The 15,945-nt window shown below is 45.7% G+C and overlaps 1 protein-coding gene across 2 annotated transcripts in view; it reads left to right on the top strand.

Moving 5' to 3' along the window:
• BAZ1A (bromodomain adjacent to zinc finger domain 1A) overlaps positions 1-15,945 on the top strand; it is a 3,222,221-nt gene that overhangs the window by 1,407,629 nt on the left and 1,798,647 nt on the right. For both annotated transcript variants that reach the window (XM_044074116.1, XM_044074115.1), the window contains exon 10: positions 6,091-6,229. In XM_044074116.1, coding sequence (XP_043930051.1) covers positions 6,091-6,229 — 139 coding nt within the window. The remainder of the gene's footprint in view (positions 1-6,090; positions 6,230-15,945) is intronic.

The raw sequence follows: 15,945 nt of genomic DNA, 5'->3' as shown, positions 1-15,945 counted from the left end.
CTGATGATCTTCGTGTTTCACTGTTGCAGTCATCACATTTGGGTTATCTGCTTGCAAGTAGCCCTCAGTCGGCCTGATTATCAGTCGTGGGTCCTGCATCAGTTGCTGTCTCATCTTCCATGACGTCAAGTAGTCAGGGGTATAAAGCATGCAGCCGACGCCATTACATCAGTCTTACTTGCCATGCGGTGCCCAAAGCAGAAGCAGTTCGCAAGTGCAGGTCGGCTGACTCCTGTAATTTTTGTTTTCGAGTTTCAGATCCGAAGTCTTCAACTAAGCTAAGTACTCTGTTGGGGATCCTTTTTCTTGCTCTAAACCATTGTCAGTAAAAAATTAATTGCATTTCTTGTGGAAAGCAAATACCTTAAAGATTTTCATTCGTACTGCATTCATTGCCTAGGCCCAGACCACGATGTACCTCGCTGTCGGTTTTGTACCTTATTCAAATCTCGTATTATTCGTCTGTTTATTTTCACATCTAAATATTTTGGTACTCGGTTCAATTATCCAGAAATGGCTTCTGTAAACCACCCGACTACCGATATTCCGAAAAAACGCAAAGATAAAGACAGACCGCATAGGTCCAAAGCTGCCGATGACACTTCTAAGCTAATCGCCAGTTTGTGGGTACTCAGTGAGGCGCTTTCACAGCCCCTGATACCTGCTTCAGATTCGTAGGCCTCTACTAAGACCCATTCGGAGTCTGGTATGCTGCGAGATGCTTCTTCGACTGTGGAACCTGCGGATGTGTCTACCTTGGATGGATCCGGAGCTACTGTGCAGGCACTGACTTCTGAGGGTGTATTCAGGCCTACTGATTTGCATATTAAACTGACGCCATCTTCTTCTTCAAGGCCTAAAACTCGATCCATGCCTAGAAAACCGACACCCAGACAGCATGGTCAGGCCCCTATGCCTAAAAAACAAATAAGAATGGCTGAAGACCTTATTACTCTCATTAGGGGAAGCCAGCCTTCTCCCTCTTAAGAGACGTACAACTGATTTTCCTTCTGATTCTTCTGATCAGGATTCTGAAATTTCTTTTTTCTCTGATGACCAGGAGTTGCCCTTGTCTACCTATGAGGATTCTGATGCAGAGGACTCCTTTCCCTCTGCTTCCCCTCCAGAGGATTTCTCTTTTGGTGAAACCTTGCATACCCTTAGGGAGCATTTCCGCTGGGAAAGTCATGAGTATTTTGATTCCAAAAAGGAAGGTAAAAGGTCATGAAGTGGATAGTGAACAAGCTTTTAAAAGAGCTATAGTTCTTCAACATAGTAATATTACAAGGGAAGTTAAGGGCCTCATTCAGAGAAATTGGAAGATGTTAAAGCACAATAAGGACTTAGTACACAAAGTAGGTGATCATCCTAACTTTGTTTATAAAACAGGAACAAATCTGAAAAAGGTGTTCGAAAGTAACCATTATAGACGTACAACTATTTTGGATAAGGGAACTAGTAGGTGTGGTAGGTGTGAGTATTGCAGATACATTTTGGACGAAGTACCCATCACCTTAAAAAAATTATGGCAACAGTAGGATTTATTTAAAGAAGGGTAACTGTCGTACTAAGGGTATTGTGTACTTAGCCCTGTGTAGAGACTGTCCTAGTTTCTACATAGAGAAGTCAGAGAGAGCGTTGAACAAACGAATTTATGAACTTTTATATAACATAAAAAAAGGAATTATTAATAATGCATTAAGTAAACATTTACAAATGGAGCCTAAACACACTGGCTTTCGTTTTGAGATTCTTGAACAAGTACCTATTGACCCTAAAGGGGGAGATTGGGAGAATTGGCTATGCTGTAGCGAGACCTAAAAAGCAGAGGATTTATCAAAATAATTACTTAAAAACAACAACTGAAACAAGTATTAAAGTAACATTTTGATTGTATTGTTTAACACAATTTTAAAGTATTTTAAATTTTTGACATCCTTTTCTTTTTTTGATAGAACTGTTATTTTGTGTCATTTTATACTACTTTGATTCAGGGTTTTATCAAGTTTATTAATGTTTGGTAAACAAAGTGAATTTACTTGTGTTTTTAAACTTGACAGTTGTAAAAATGTGCGTGGTTACTTTAAATTTAGGTCAGACTGGTTTTGTCGCCCTTTTTGATGGGTCCTCCCTGTTTGGACCCAAGGTGAAGGACACACTGACTCGGTGCGAGCAGGAGGGCAAGACCTTGACTGCTGTGGGGGCCCGTTTTTCTGCTCCTTCTAGACCTTACCCCAAGGCCCAGAGAGGAGGGAAAATGTGGTTCAGGAAATCTCAAAGGTTTTTCCCTACTCCACCGAGTGATCCCCCCTCTAGAGGCAGAGGGGGGGGGATTCAGGAAGACGTCGCCCCAGAGGTGGCAGAGGCCCCCGTAACTCTGGAGACCGTGATTCCTTTCGTGGTCCATCCTACGCTCCCCGTTCCTGAGACGTGGCCCGACTGCGCATCTCTGGAGCCAGTCGGGGGTCGTTTTGCGGAACACCCAGAGACTTGGCAATCTATCACCAAGGATCAGTGGGTGCTCCGAACCATAACCGGAGGCTATTTCATCCCTTTCATAAAACCCCCTCTTCCTATCAGGAAAATCCCGGATGTGCCACCCAGTCAGCGGGATCAAGCAGCGGTCGAGGTCTCAAAGCTGCTAAGAAAAGGAGTCATCCAGCCTGTCCCCGCAGACCAGATCGGATCAGGAATTTACTCAAGATTATTTTTGGTGCCAAAAAAGGCAGGGGACTTGAGGCCCATTTTGGACCTCAAATCATTAAATCGCTTTGTAAAGAAATCCAAATTCCGGATGGTCACCCTTCAGTCCATTCTCCCGTTATTGGAGAAGGATGTCTGGATGTGCTCCATAGATCTCAAGGACGCTTACTATCACATCCTGATAAGTCAAGAGTCCAGGAGTTACTTAAGCTTCCGCCTGGGAACCAGTCATTTCCAATTCCAAGCTCTGCCCTTTGGTCTCACCACAGCCCCCAGGGTGTTCACCAAGTGCCTGGCAGTAGTGACTGCTCACTTGAGAAGTCAAGGATTCCAAGTGTTTCCCTATCTAGACGACTGGCTCCTTACTGCCACCACCAAGCATCTATTAGTTCGGGCGCTTATGACCACAGTCAGTTTGGGTCATTCACTAGGAATCACATTCAATTGGAAAAAATCTGTGCTGCAGCCATCTCAGCGTATTACCTTTCTAGGGCATTTTTGCCAATAGAAAGGATTCAGGTCCTGCAGTCTCAGGTTCAAACCTTGTTACCCAGATCACGAGTTCAGGCCAGATTGATTCTGCAGTTATTGGGCACGATGGCCTCGACCATTCTTCTAGTCCCCTTAGCCAGGCTGCACATGCGGGTGCTGCAATGGCTACTGTCGGTTCAATGGTCTTTTCAGGATCTCCCCTTGGACCATTTGGTCCAGATTACGGAAATTTGCCGTCAGGACCTACGTTGGTGGCTGCTTCGGTCCAACCTGGACCAGGGGCGACCCTTTGCCCTTCAGCCTCCTGTCACCACGGTGACCATGGACGCCTCCCAGATAGGGTGGGGGGGGGGCATTATCTGGACAGGTCTGTCCAAGGTACGTGGCAGGCTCACGAAGCACACTTACATATCAATATCCTGGAAATGAGAGCGGTGCTACTGGTGTTGCAAGCACTTCATCATGTTCTTCCCCGGGGCACCATTGCGATCCTATTCATCAACATGTTGGTAGTCTGGTACATAAACAAGCAAGGCGGAACCAGGTCCTACCCTCTTTGCCGAGAGGCCATGAGAGTGTGGCATTGGGCGATTTCTACCCAGCGTTTCCTAGTGGCAACGCACATTCCGGGGAAATCAAATGTGATTGCAGACAGGCTGATTGCAGACAGGCTGAGCAGGACCCTTCTGTTGCCCCACGAGTGGTCTCTCAACGACAGGGTGGCTGCAAACATTTTCGTCAAGTGGGGCCTCCCTTGTTGCGACTTGTTCGCCAGCCCTCACAATGCAAAATGCAGGGAGTTCTTTACTCTGACTCCCTCTCAGGGGTAGATTCCCAGGGACGCTCTAACTCACAGTTGGCCCTCCGGTCTACTTTACGCCTTCCCTCCAGTTCCCCTTCTCCCGAAGGTGATTTATCTGGGAAGTGACATGATTCTGATCGCTCCACACTGGCCTAGTCAGGTTTGGTTCCCCTTCCTTCTGAGGTATACGGTGGAGGGCCCATGGCTTCTGGACCTGGTGCCCAATCTGTTAACTCATCAGTTGGGTCAGTCTCATCCATCCCTCAGGTCCTTGAGGTTGGCCGCCTGGTTACTCCACTTCCAACCTTAGTCAGAGATAACTCTCTTTCTCCAGACGTTATCCACATTTTGTCCTCTTCTCACAAACCTTCCACTACTAAACTGTATTCCAGCAAGTGGAAGAGGTTTGCTGTTTGGGCCCAGCAACGAGGTATAGATCCCTTACCCCCAGTACCTCAGGTTTTAGAATTCCTAGCTTCTTTGTTTTATTTGGGCTCTTCAGTTTCCACAATCAAAGTCCAACTGGCGGCTATCTCTAATTTTCATGTCTCCTTTGAGCCTTCCTTAATGGCAAACAGGCTTTGCAAATCCTTCCTTAAAGGGGCGTGGCTCCTTCAGCCCCCAATAGCCTATCCTGTGCCTCCTTGGGACCTGAATATGGTTCTAGCTTCTTTAACTGCCCGCCCTTTTGAACCAGCAGCTACTTGTGATATGAAATTTCTATCTTGGAAAGCCGCCTTTTTGGTGGCAATAATCTCTGCCAAACGGGTCTCACAGCTTCAAGCCCTCTGTTCTAATCCTCCTTATTTGACCTTTCACAAAGACAGAGTATCTCTCAAGTTAAATCCCTCTTTCTTACCCAAGGTAGCATCCCCCTTATGCATTCAACAATCCTTGGAGCTTGCTGTGTTTTTTCCCAAATTCTCCAATAACGCAGAATACATTTTCCATCAGTTGGATGTTCATAGACAACTGCGTTTTTACTTAAGTAGGACCAATCAGACACGAAAGTCAGATCAGCTGTTTGTGTCCTTTGCAGAAAATAGGTTGGGACAACCGGTGGCTAAAACCACCATAGCCAAATGGATTAAAGATTGCATCTCCTTCATTTATTCACAGTCGGGCAAAGAGCTACCATTCCCAATCAAGGCTTATTCTACCAAGGCGATGGCTACTTCTGTAGCATTCCACTCCAAGTTATCGATAGATGATATCTGTGCGGCCGCTACCTGGACTTCTCCGCACACGTTCATTTCTCATTACAAGATAGATGTGGCGTCTCAAGGTAGAGCTTCTTTTGGTTCCACAGTTCTCAGGAGTGTTTTCCAATGAGCCACCCGGGAGTTAGGTGCTAGGGATGCTGTCCCATCAGTTATGAATGTAGGCGAGATAGGATCCCATTACATCTTTTAGTTATGTACTTACCATAACTTCGGATGTATGGGATCCATCTCGCCTACATTCATACGTACCCGCCCTCCTTCCCCCTTCCCATTGGATTTAGAGGAAACGTTGCTTCTACTGAGTTCTTTCTCTTGAAGGACTTTAGTTTGTTACAGTTGCTGTTATGTTTTCTGTGTTGGGATGTAGGTATGAAAGCGAACAAACAAGATCTGGGGAAGCAAGCGTGGTGCATTCTGGGATAAGGGGTAGCCCAGCCAATTAGAGACTTTGTTCTATTGTATAGTGGCCGAGTCGGAGCCGATGGATCGGCTCCGAACCCATCAGTTATGAATGTAGGCGAGATGGATCCCATACATCCGAAGTTATGGTAAGTACATAACTAAAAGTTTTATGGACTTGCAGCCTGTGTGCTGACACGATCGTCTCATTGGATTAGTGGTTTTGTTCCTACGATCTTTTTCCACTTGTTTTTTTATTATTACTATTTTTCTTTGTTAGAACCAAGTAATTTTTATAATTTAACACATTTAGTATATTCTTGCGACATTCTTTGAAATATTGTTTGTGTTCAGTTTGATAAATTGTGATGCTTCCAGTCTTTCAACTTTTCCAAATGTTTATGCCAACTGAAAAGTTTTTAATGCTGCTGGGATATGTTTTTTTAACTGTCATCTATCTTTTGGTTTTAGGAACTTCCGCCTCCTACACCAGTGAAGACCAGGCTGCCCCCTGAAAACTTTGGTGATGCATTGATGGTGCTAGAGTTTTTGCATGCCTTTGGGGATTTGTTTGACCTCCAAGATGAATTTCCAGATGGAGTAACATTAGGCAAGTTTTGCACTTTTTTAATACACTTTAAGCTTGCAGTGTGTGTGTTTTTTAGGTGAAGCCCTCAAGATGAAGCAATGATCAGGCAGATACTGGTGGGCTTACTTCTGTTTAGAAAAACAGAAAATTCCCAAATTTGCTTTTCATTTTGTGTCTGGAGGGAATTTGCTTTGTAGAAGTGTTGTACTTGTTTTTCTAGTCTACATATCCTTGCCTTATCTATACGCTTGTGGCAGATGTTCTAACATTATAAATGCATATTAAAACAGTCCATTTAGTTGCTGATATCCTTTGTCTTTTAGTCTTGCATTTTACATATAACACTAAATACAGAGCCACACACAACGCAAGGCAGCCTAGGCAGCTGCTTATGACCTAGTGCCATGTTGTGTGTTGGGGGCTCATAAGTGTGAGCTTCACCAGAACTTGTATGAATAACTGATGCACTATAATTTTGACCATTGTTAAGTCATTTGATTAAATTCCAACATTATGGTACATCAGGCATCAGTAGTAGTTCAATATATTAAAAAAAATAAATCCCCTCTCCAGACCAATTCCCCCCATCTATTTCCATGTCATACCATAACATTCCTCCTTAAAACAGTATTAATTATCTGGTTGAAGTCTCACCTTGACTTGAGCAACTGACCTTTGGGTTTTTCCATTCATGGATGGCAGGGGAGTCGGTGATTGGAATTTTTCTTGTATTTTTTTTTTTAACTTCAGGGGAAAATTACTTTGTATATGTTGTTGCTAGTGTGCATTTCTTTGGTGGTAGTGGTTTTCATAGCCATCCCAAAATTTCTGATTTCCTCCCTATTCCCATTGGATGACTGTCCCTCCATTTCTTTCATGGAGATAGTACAGATTATACAGTCTGCAGCCATAGACTATGTATGGATGTGCGACTAAGACAAGAATTTGCTTGAAGACTTTAAATTATTAAAATATGCTTCTTGCTATTGGAAGTTGCTTGCTGCTCACTAAAAAATATCCTGAGTCCTGCCCAGGCCAGCAGCTTGACTAATGGACTTGGACTTGCACGCAGGGATGCCATAGTCTGTCATTGAGGCAGTAGCAGCTTTGATCTTAACTAGAGTTAGGTTAAACAATGATGTTCATCGTGTTACACTGCTGCAGTCATTACACTTGGGTTATCCTGCCGTCAGGCGGTCCCGTAGTCGGCCAGAGTTCCAAAGTCTTGGTCCGGCATCAGTTGCTGTCGCTTCTTCCCTGACGTTAGTGCGCCAGGGGTATACAAGATGCATCCGACGCCATTTTCTTCAGTCTTTCTTGCCGCGCGGTGCCCGAAGCAGAAGCAGTTTGCAAGTGCCGGTCGGCCGACTCCTGAGATTTTCGAAGTTTAATTTCAGATCCAAAGTCTTCAATAAAGCTAAGTACCCCATTGGGGAAACTTTTTTCTTGCCTTAGAACGATGTCAGAAAAAGTTAATTGTATTTCTTGTGGGAAGCAAATACCTCATAAGGACTTCCACTCTTACTGTATTCCATGCCTAGACCCTGATCACGACGTCACTAGTCGTCGGTTTTGTGCTAGATATAACAAATGCACTATAAAAAGACGTTTTGATTTTGCTTTACACTACTTTGTTCGAAGTTTCAATTATACTATGCTGTCGGATCAACCGACAACCGCAATTCTGAAAAAAACGCAAAGACAAGGATAAAGACAGGCATTGGAGGTCCAAAACCGATGACGAAACCTCTTCCTGGCCAGTCACCAGTTCACCGGTTCTCAGTGAGGCGCTTTCACAGCCTCTGACACCCGCTACCTCAGAGCCACAGGCCACCGCCGATTCCCACGTGGAGACAACTAGGCCTCTGGAAACTCAAGGTATTTGGCCTACGGAAACTAATCCCTCAGATGGGTCCGGAGCCGCTGAGCAGGCATCTGCTTCTGAGGGTGTTTTCAGACCTTAACCTACCATTAAAGCAGCAGCCAAGACAAAAGTACCATTAAAGACAAAGAAGCAAGTACAGCATTCTCCTGGACAGTCCTCCATGCCTAAGAAACAGATGCTTAAAATGGTCGAAGACCTCATTACTCTAATCAGGGGTCCCCATCCCCCTCCTGAGAAAAGGCCTAGGCAGGATATAGACTACGATTCCTCTGATCAGGTTTCCATTTCCTCTGATTCCTCTTCAGACCAGGGATACTCTCTACCCCCCATGAGGACTCTGATGCTGAAGAATCTATTCCTTCAGCCTTTCCTCCTGAGGATTATTCTTTTGGGGAAACTTTACATACCATGAGGGAGTATTTCCATTGGGAAAGTCAGGATTATTCAGAATCCAAGAAAAGGCTCAGGGATTTCCTTTTATTGCCTCAACACAGGCCCCTGGCTATTCCACCTGTGCTAGATGTTGTGGATGATGTGTTCTCTGAATCCAGCTTATCTCCTGATTCTTTGTCCCCCCCCCCCCCCCGCACCAGCTAAGCCAGATAGGTATTATAGAGTCCCTGACTCTCACAAGTTTCTTTATAAAAACCCTTCTGCTGGTCCAGAAACTATTTCCCAGGGTCCAAAAGGGGTTAAGGCTTCCATTGCAAAAAATCCAGTACCCTCTGACAGATTCCAGAGCTTTGGATAGATGGGGGAAGAAAGTTTACACTTCTGCAACTTTAGCAGTAAGAGCTTTAAATTGCCAGTTTCACATGCTTAGGTACCAACAATATTTAATGGCCCAGTTAAAACAGAAAATGCTTGCAAGCTCAGAAGCTCCTGACTCTAAAGAAATGCAGGATTTATTGCATGCAGTTGAACAGGTGGGAAAACCTATAATGCAATGTGGTTTTGATTCTTTAGAGGCCTCTTGTAGAGCCGCAGTTACGGGTTCTGTGATTCGAAGACATGCTTGGTTAAAAGGACAGAGTTTACCTGATCATTTTAAGGCAAAATTTTTGGATGCTCCTTTACAGCATGATACCTTGTTTGGTGTTAAGGCAGAAGAGGTGTTAAAGAAAATGGAGGATAAAGCTAAATCTATGCAAACAGTCAAGGATTTCTTACAGGTACAGCCACCTCGATTTAGCAGAAATTGGCCAACAAAGAATTGGTCCTTTCCGGTGTCAGACAGGCCACAGAGAGGCAGATACAGATGCCCAAGAGGCAGATCTCAACCCCAAGGCTCTAACAGACAATGACAGTGGGGCACCTCAACCCCAAAAAGAGGTGAGGACAAGTCTCAGCCTTACAAGAAACAGTCCCAATGACTTTCCCCTTCATACGCCAAGCACATCACTTTTGGCAGCCCCCTTAGGGGGGAAAACTAGCACTTTTTTCTCAAAACTGGCAAACAATCACCCAAGACAAATGGGATTTGAATATTGTGTCTCAAGGTTATAGGTTCCACTTTCATACTTACCAAGGCTAAAAGGAATGCCAGACCTGCCACAAAATCAATGGGCAGAGGCACAAAAACAAATTTCAGCCCTCATGGACATGAGAGCTATTCAAAAAGTACCACAACAGGAAGAAGGACAAGGATTTTACTTAAGACTCTTCCCGGTCCCCAGAAAGGACAAGGCCTGGAGGCCCATACTAGACCTTTCAATTCCAAATACTTAACTGGATATTCCGAAATTCAAAATGTTGATATTACAGCAGCTTCTACCCATGCTGGGCAAGAAGGCGTGGCTTGTGACTCTGGACCTCAAAGAGGCATACCTGCATGTCCCTATCAGACAAAATGGCGGAAGATACCTCAGATTCAAAGCTGGTACAATGCACTACCAATTCTCTGCACTGCCCTTTGGCTTATCTACTACGCCCAGGGTCTTTACAAAGTGCCTGGCACCAGTAATTGCATTTTGCAGACAAAAAGGAATTCAAATATATCCATACCTGGATGACTGCCTCATTCAAGCAGAGACAAAGGACATTCTTCTGCAGCATCTGGCGTTTGTAAAAAGGTTGCTAATTTCTCTAGGGTACACAGTAAACGAAAAGAAGTCAAAACTAGTGCCCTCACAACAGATTATATTCCTGGGTGCCAGCTTAAATACAACAGCCCAGATGGCTTATCTCACGCCAGACAAACAAGTTCAACTAACTCAATTTTTTTAATTACTGGCAAAAAAGTCCCATCTCCCTGCAAGAAAAATTCTGCAGGCCCTGGGATTCATGGCATCCTGCATACTACTAATACCATATGCCAGACTGCATATGAGGAAATTACAGTGGTACCTAAAAAGTGTTTGGACTCAACACTCTCACAGTTTAGAATCAGTAATTACCAATGATTCCCTACCTACAACAGGAATTTCAATTGTGGGCACAGGCATGTCACCTAAACAAGGGTCAGCCTTTTACCCTACCCACAGCCAGGCATACTCTAACAGATGCTTCGGATTACGCCTGGGGAGCACACATGGCAGGAAAATGCATTCAGGGCTAGTGAACCACAGACCAGATGCATCTTTACATCAATCAAAAAGAGATGTTGGTTGTTCAAAATGCCCTAACAGCTTTCAAGGACCTTCTGCATCCAGGACAGTTATTAAAGACAGACAACACCACAGTAATGTGGTACATAAACAAGCAAGGTGGCACTCATTCTTATCCCCTATGCAGGCAAGCCATGATCTTGTGGAACACAGCTCTAACGTATCAAGTTCATCTGCAAGCACAATTCCTGTCAGGAAAGAAGAAGAAGAACAAGAAAAATCATTGAGAAAGGGTCTTGTACCTGAAAGCTTTGTGTTTGAGGAAAGAAAAATACTCTGGCAGACTATCTCAGCAGAAATAATATGGACCCTCACGAATGGAAATTGAATCCACAAATCTTCAGCATGGTAACGCAAAAATGGGGATGCCCAGACATAGATATATTTGCCTCCCCACTGAATAGCCAACTACAGAAATTCTGCACAAGGATTTATCACACACAAGCATGGAAAGTGGATGCTCTCTCGTTCAGCTGGAAAAGCCTAAAAGTTTATGCTTTCCCACCACTGCCTCTCTTCTCAAAGGTACTCCTAAAAGCCAGACAGGAAAAAACACAGATGATCCTGATTGCTCCAGACTGGCCACGCCAGCACTGGTACCCAGTCTTAAAGAACTTAGCTCAAGGCCCACCATGGATTTTGCCTCAAATTCCACACCTTCTGACTCAACAAAACACTCTGATACCGCACGGTCAGCTCAAAACCCTAAACCTGGCTGCATGGCAGATTCATTAGTCAAACAGGCAACACCTCTCTCTAAAGCTGTTATGGATGTCATTTTGGAGGCCAGGAGGCCTAGCACCAGGAAAGCTTACTCAGAAAAATGGAAGATATTCTGCGCCTGGAACCAGGCTCAAAACCTTGACCCTCTTGTCCCAAACATTCCTCAGATTTTGCAATACTTAACTGAGATGCTGGACAGAGGCCTATCCTTCTCATCAGTTAAGATCCACGGCTCTGCCATTTCAGCACATTACAACACAGATCCTCCTTTATTCTCTCATCCCTTGCTAAAGCAGTACCTCAGAGGGGCTAAAAACATAAGACCGCCCCGGAGAGCACCAACACCAACTTGGGACCTCAATTCAGTTTTGGAAAAACTGCCCCTGCCACCTTTTCAGCCAGCCAATACAGCCGATCTAAAATTTTTATCATGGAAAACAGCTCTGCTCCTGGCAGTAACTTCAGCACAGAGTCTCAGACCTGCAGGCATTAATGTCAGTGGAACCTTTTATAATTTTTCATCAGGACAGGGTTTCTTTAAGGACAAACCCTACCTTTATGCCAAAGGTGGTATCTAGTGTGGCTCTTAACCAAACCATCCATTTGCCAACTTTTTATCCAAACCCCCAGAATAAAGGGGAGAAACTTCTGCACTCTTTGGACATACACAGGCAGCTACGCTTCTACTTGGACAAAAAAGCTTTCAGGAAAACTGAGCAACTGTTTGTAGCATAATGCTGCAAGATCACAGGGCAAGGCTATCTCAAAGCAGACTATATCCAAATGGGTAGGACACTGTATTTGTTACTGCTACTCACAGCATGGAAAATCAGTTGCTAATAAAATCAGGCCACATTCCACCAGGGCAACAGCCACTTCAACAGCCTTTCTCAGAGGAGTACTTAACAAGGAAATTTTGGAGGCTGCAACTTGGAGTTCAGTGCACACCTTTACCAAACATTACCACTTGCCTCTTTACTCTAAATCCAGAGCAGGATTTGCCACTGCAGTTCTGCAGGGCTTCATAGCCAATCCTAACTCTTTATAGACCAGACACCCAGCCTTAGCTTTGGGATTCTACCCAAGTGTAATGACTGCAGCAGTGTAACACGATGAACATAGTACAGTTTTGTACCTACCATAAATGTAGATGTTCAAGTGTTCGCACTGCTGCAGTCCAGGTTACCCTCCCTCCATCCCCTCTGAACTAACTGGACTTAACTATACCTTTCTATCCTATACAACCTTTGTGGTGTATTTGCTTGTAACTGAAGTTATTGTTGTTATTTTCTATGAATATTTACTAGCAATATGTATTGCCTATCTACTTGGGGGGCACCTGACATCTGGGAGAAGAAAAACTGAAGAAAATGTCGTCGGATGCATCTTGTATACCCCTGGCGCAGTGACGTCAGGGAAGAAGCGACAGCAACCGACGCCGGACCAAGACTTTGGAACTCTGGCCGACTACGGGACTGCCATTTGGCAGGATAACGCAAGTGTAATGAATTTATGGTAGGTACAAAACTGTACTATGTTCGTGTTACACTGCTGCAGTCCACTACACTTGGGTTATCCTACCGTCAGGCGGTTCCCCAGTTGGCCTGAGTTCCAATGTCTTGGTCCGGCGTCGGTTGCTGTCGCCTCCTCCCTGACGTCAGTGCGACAGGGGTATACAAGATGCAGCTGACGCCATTTTCTTCAGTCTTTCTTGCCGCGCGGTGCCTGAAGCAGAAGCAGTTCGCAAGTGCCAGTCGGCCGACTCTTGAGATTTTCATTCAGAATCCAGAACCTAAGTCTTCTACAAAGCTAAGTACCCCGTTGGGGAAACTTTTTCTTGCCTCAGACAGATGTCAGTAAAAGTTAATAACTGTATTTCATGTGGGAAGCAAATACCTCAAGGATTTCCACTCCTATGGTATTCCATGCCTAGGCCCAGACCACAACGTCACTGGTTGTCAGTTTTGTGCTAGGTTTACCAAGCGCACTATTAAACGTCTGTTTGATTTTGCCCGACATTATTTTGGCAGAAAATTCAATTACACCATTCTGTTGGAACTCCTGAAGACAGGATTACATAAAAAGCGCAAAGACAAGGACAGGCATCCAAGGCCCAAAACTGATGAGGCCTCTTCTAGGCCAGTCGCCGGTTCTCCGGTTTTCAGCAAGGCGCCTACGCAGCCCCTGCCGACCGCTTCCATAGAACCACCGACTGCATCTGACTCCCACGTGGTGCTGGCTTGGCCTTCGGACGCTACATGTTTTCAGTCTACCGAAACTAATCCATCTGAGGGAACCTAAGTAACTGAGCAATCCACAGCCTCAGAGGGTGTCTTCAGACCTACCCAGTTAACCATTAAACCCTCTACTAAGTCTAAGGCCCCCTTAAAAACAAAGAAACAGATACAGCATTCTCCAGGACAGGTTTCCATGCCTAGGAAACGCTCAAAATGGCCGAAGACCTAATCACCTTGATCAGGGGGTCCCATCCCCCTCCTGTTAAAAGGCCCAGACAGGATGCAGACTATGAATCTTCCGACCAGGTGTCCATTTCTTCAGATTCATCCTTACGAGGTTGCGTCTTTTTGCTGGCTCCAGGTTGTATTAATCTTTTTCTTGTATTTAGTCAGTTTTTTGGTTTTAACCTTAGCGATAGTTATTCCTATTTCCTACCCTATAGATCCCTGTTTAGAATCCCCTCTTAGGTAGTTTTTTTCTTCCTCTCACTGAATAGTTAGGCCTTTGGCTAAACTTGTCTTATTACAGTTTTCTGTAGCAGTAAATCCCTTTGGATTTTTTTCTGTAGATTTTCTCTTGTATGTGTGTGCCTAGAGTTAAACTGTGTTAAAAAGTGTTGGGTTTTTGTTTTTCTTGGTCTGTTACAAGCTCTTTGTGTGAGTGTGTGTTGGCTGATTGTGACTAGACCGCTTAGAATTGTCTTTCTGCCCGTCATCCTTGTTTCAGGATGTCGAAAGACACCAAGGTCTCGGGCTTCAAGAAGTGTGACTCGTGCTGTCAGAAGATGTCTCTGACAGACTGTCACACTTCTTGTGTATATTGCTTGAGCCCTCTGCACCTGCAGGACTCTTGTTCTGTCTGCCATGCGTTCAGTCCAAGAGTCCTGCAGGAACGCAGAAACAAACTTATTTTGAGAGGCTTGTTGAAGCCTGAAGGTTCCCCGGCTAAGCCTTCATCAGGTAAACCTTCCAAGCCCGCCAAACTGTCGGCTCCATGTTTGGAGCCGTCGCCGAGTGGCACTACTACTACCTCTGCATCGGTTCCGGCCGGAACTGATGATTCGAGGCCTCAGTCGGCTCCGACTCTGCTGTCGGAGCCATCTTCGAGCAGAAAGCGTTCCAGGTCTCCTTCCCTGGAATCTGTCCATTCGGCTCCGAAGTCACCCTTGTTATCGGAGTGGAGTCGCAGGTCCCATTCCTCTCGGTCTTCCAGGCTGTTGGATCATGACCTCGAGAGGGTGGTTATCAGACTACTTAAGTCGCAGGCACTGGCCCAAATGTTGCATAGCCCTCCTCATCAGTCAGTGGCTATCACTACTCCCTCTTCGATTCCTCCTCCGACTCTTCCTTTGAGTTCGGAGCCGGAGATCGTAGGGGTCGGGACCGTCGGAACGTCAGAGCTGATACCACTCCTTTCAGTTCCCTTGTTGGTACGGATCTCTTGGTTCCATCCTTGGAGTGATCCGGGCGCCGGGACTCACTTGTCAGTTCCGAGGGGGCGAGTGGCATCGGACCCTTGTCCGACCTCGTTCTCACTCTGTGAGCATCGGCGCAGGTGAGTTTGGCCCCATCGGCCTCAGAGCCATCCCTCTTGGTGCCGGGAGGAGTCCTTGTCTCTTTGGAGTGGGGACCCCCTTCCCTGCCTGATAGGGTCGCCTTTGAGGTCTTGAGGAGTGTGCTGGCCCCTGTGCCTGCTCCACGGTCGGCTCCTTCGGCTCCTCTCTCTATGGTGCCTGCTTCAGTCTCTCTCCGCCCTTCCGATCCCGAGCGTGGAGAACCGACACTACAGGTAGCCCCATTGGGTGTATCCTCCTCTTCCGTGGCTTCCCCTGTTCCTTCAGGGGAGTCCCCTCGAAAGAGAAAATGCAAGAGGAAGCATGTAGACTCCCCTGAGTCAGTCACGTCTGACACCGACTTGAATGAGTCAGAAGGATCCCCTAGGTCCCCCTCTGAGGATGTCTCCTTTTCTGACATCCTGGAGATTCTTAAGCAGAGGGGAAACTGGTCTTCCCTTAACCCTTCCGAGGATGAGTCGGTGTACCTGGATGCGTTCGGTTCTCGCCCTTCCACCCCCTGGGTGTCAACGCCTTTCGACCCACTCATGGATGTGGTGGCTCGAAAGGCATGGATGGCTCCGGATACTATGAAACCAACTCCCCGGAGGTCTACAAAATTTATTACAGCCCCTTCTGACAAGCTGTTTCTAGCTAAGGGCGTCCCTGTTGATGCCATGGTGGTGGCGGTGGCCACTAAAAAGGAGTTGGCTGACCCTTCAGTACCTGTCCA

The sequence above is a fragment of the Protopterus annectens genome, chromosome 6.part0 (assembly GCF_019279795.1).
Source record: "Protopterus annectens isolate FY-2018-M chromosome 6.part0, PAN1.0, whole genome shotgun sequence".
NCBI lineage: Eukaryota > Metazoa > Chordata > Ceratodontiformes > Protopteridae > Protopterus > Protopterus annectens.
The sequence above is the reverse complement of the archived record's forward strand: the minus strand, read 5'-3'. Positions and strand labels throughout refer to the sequence as shown.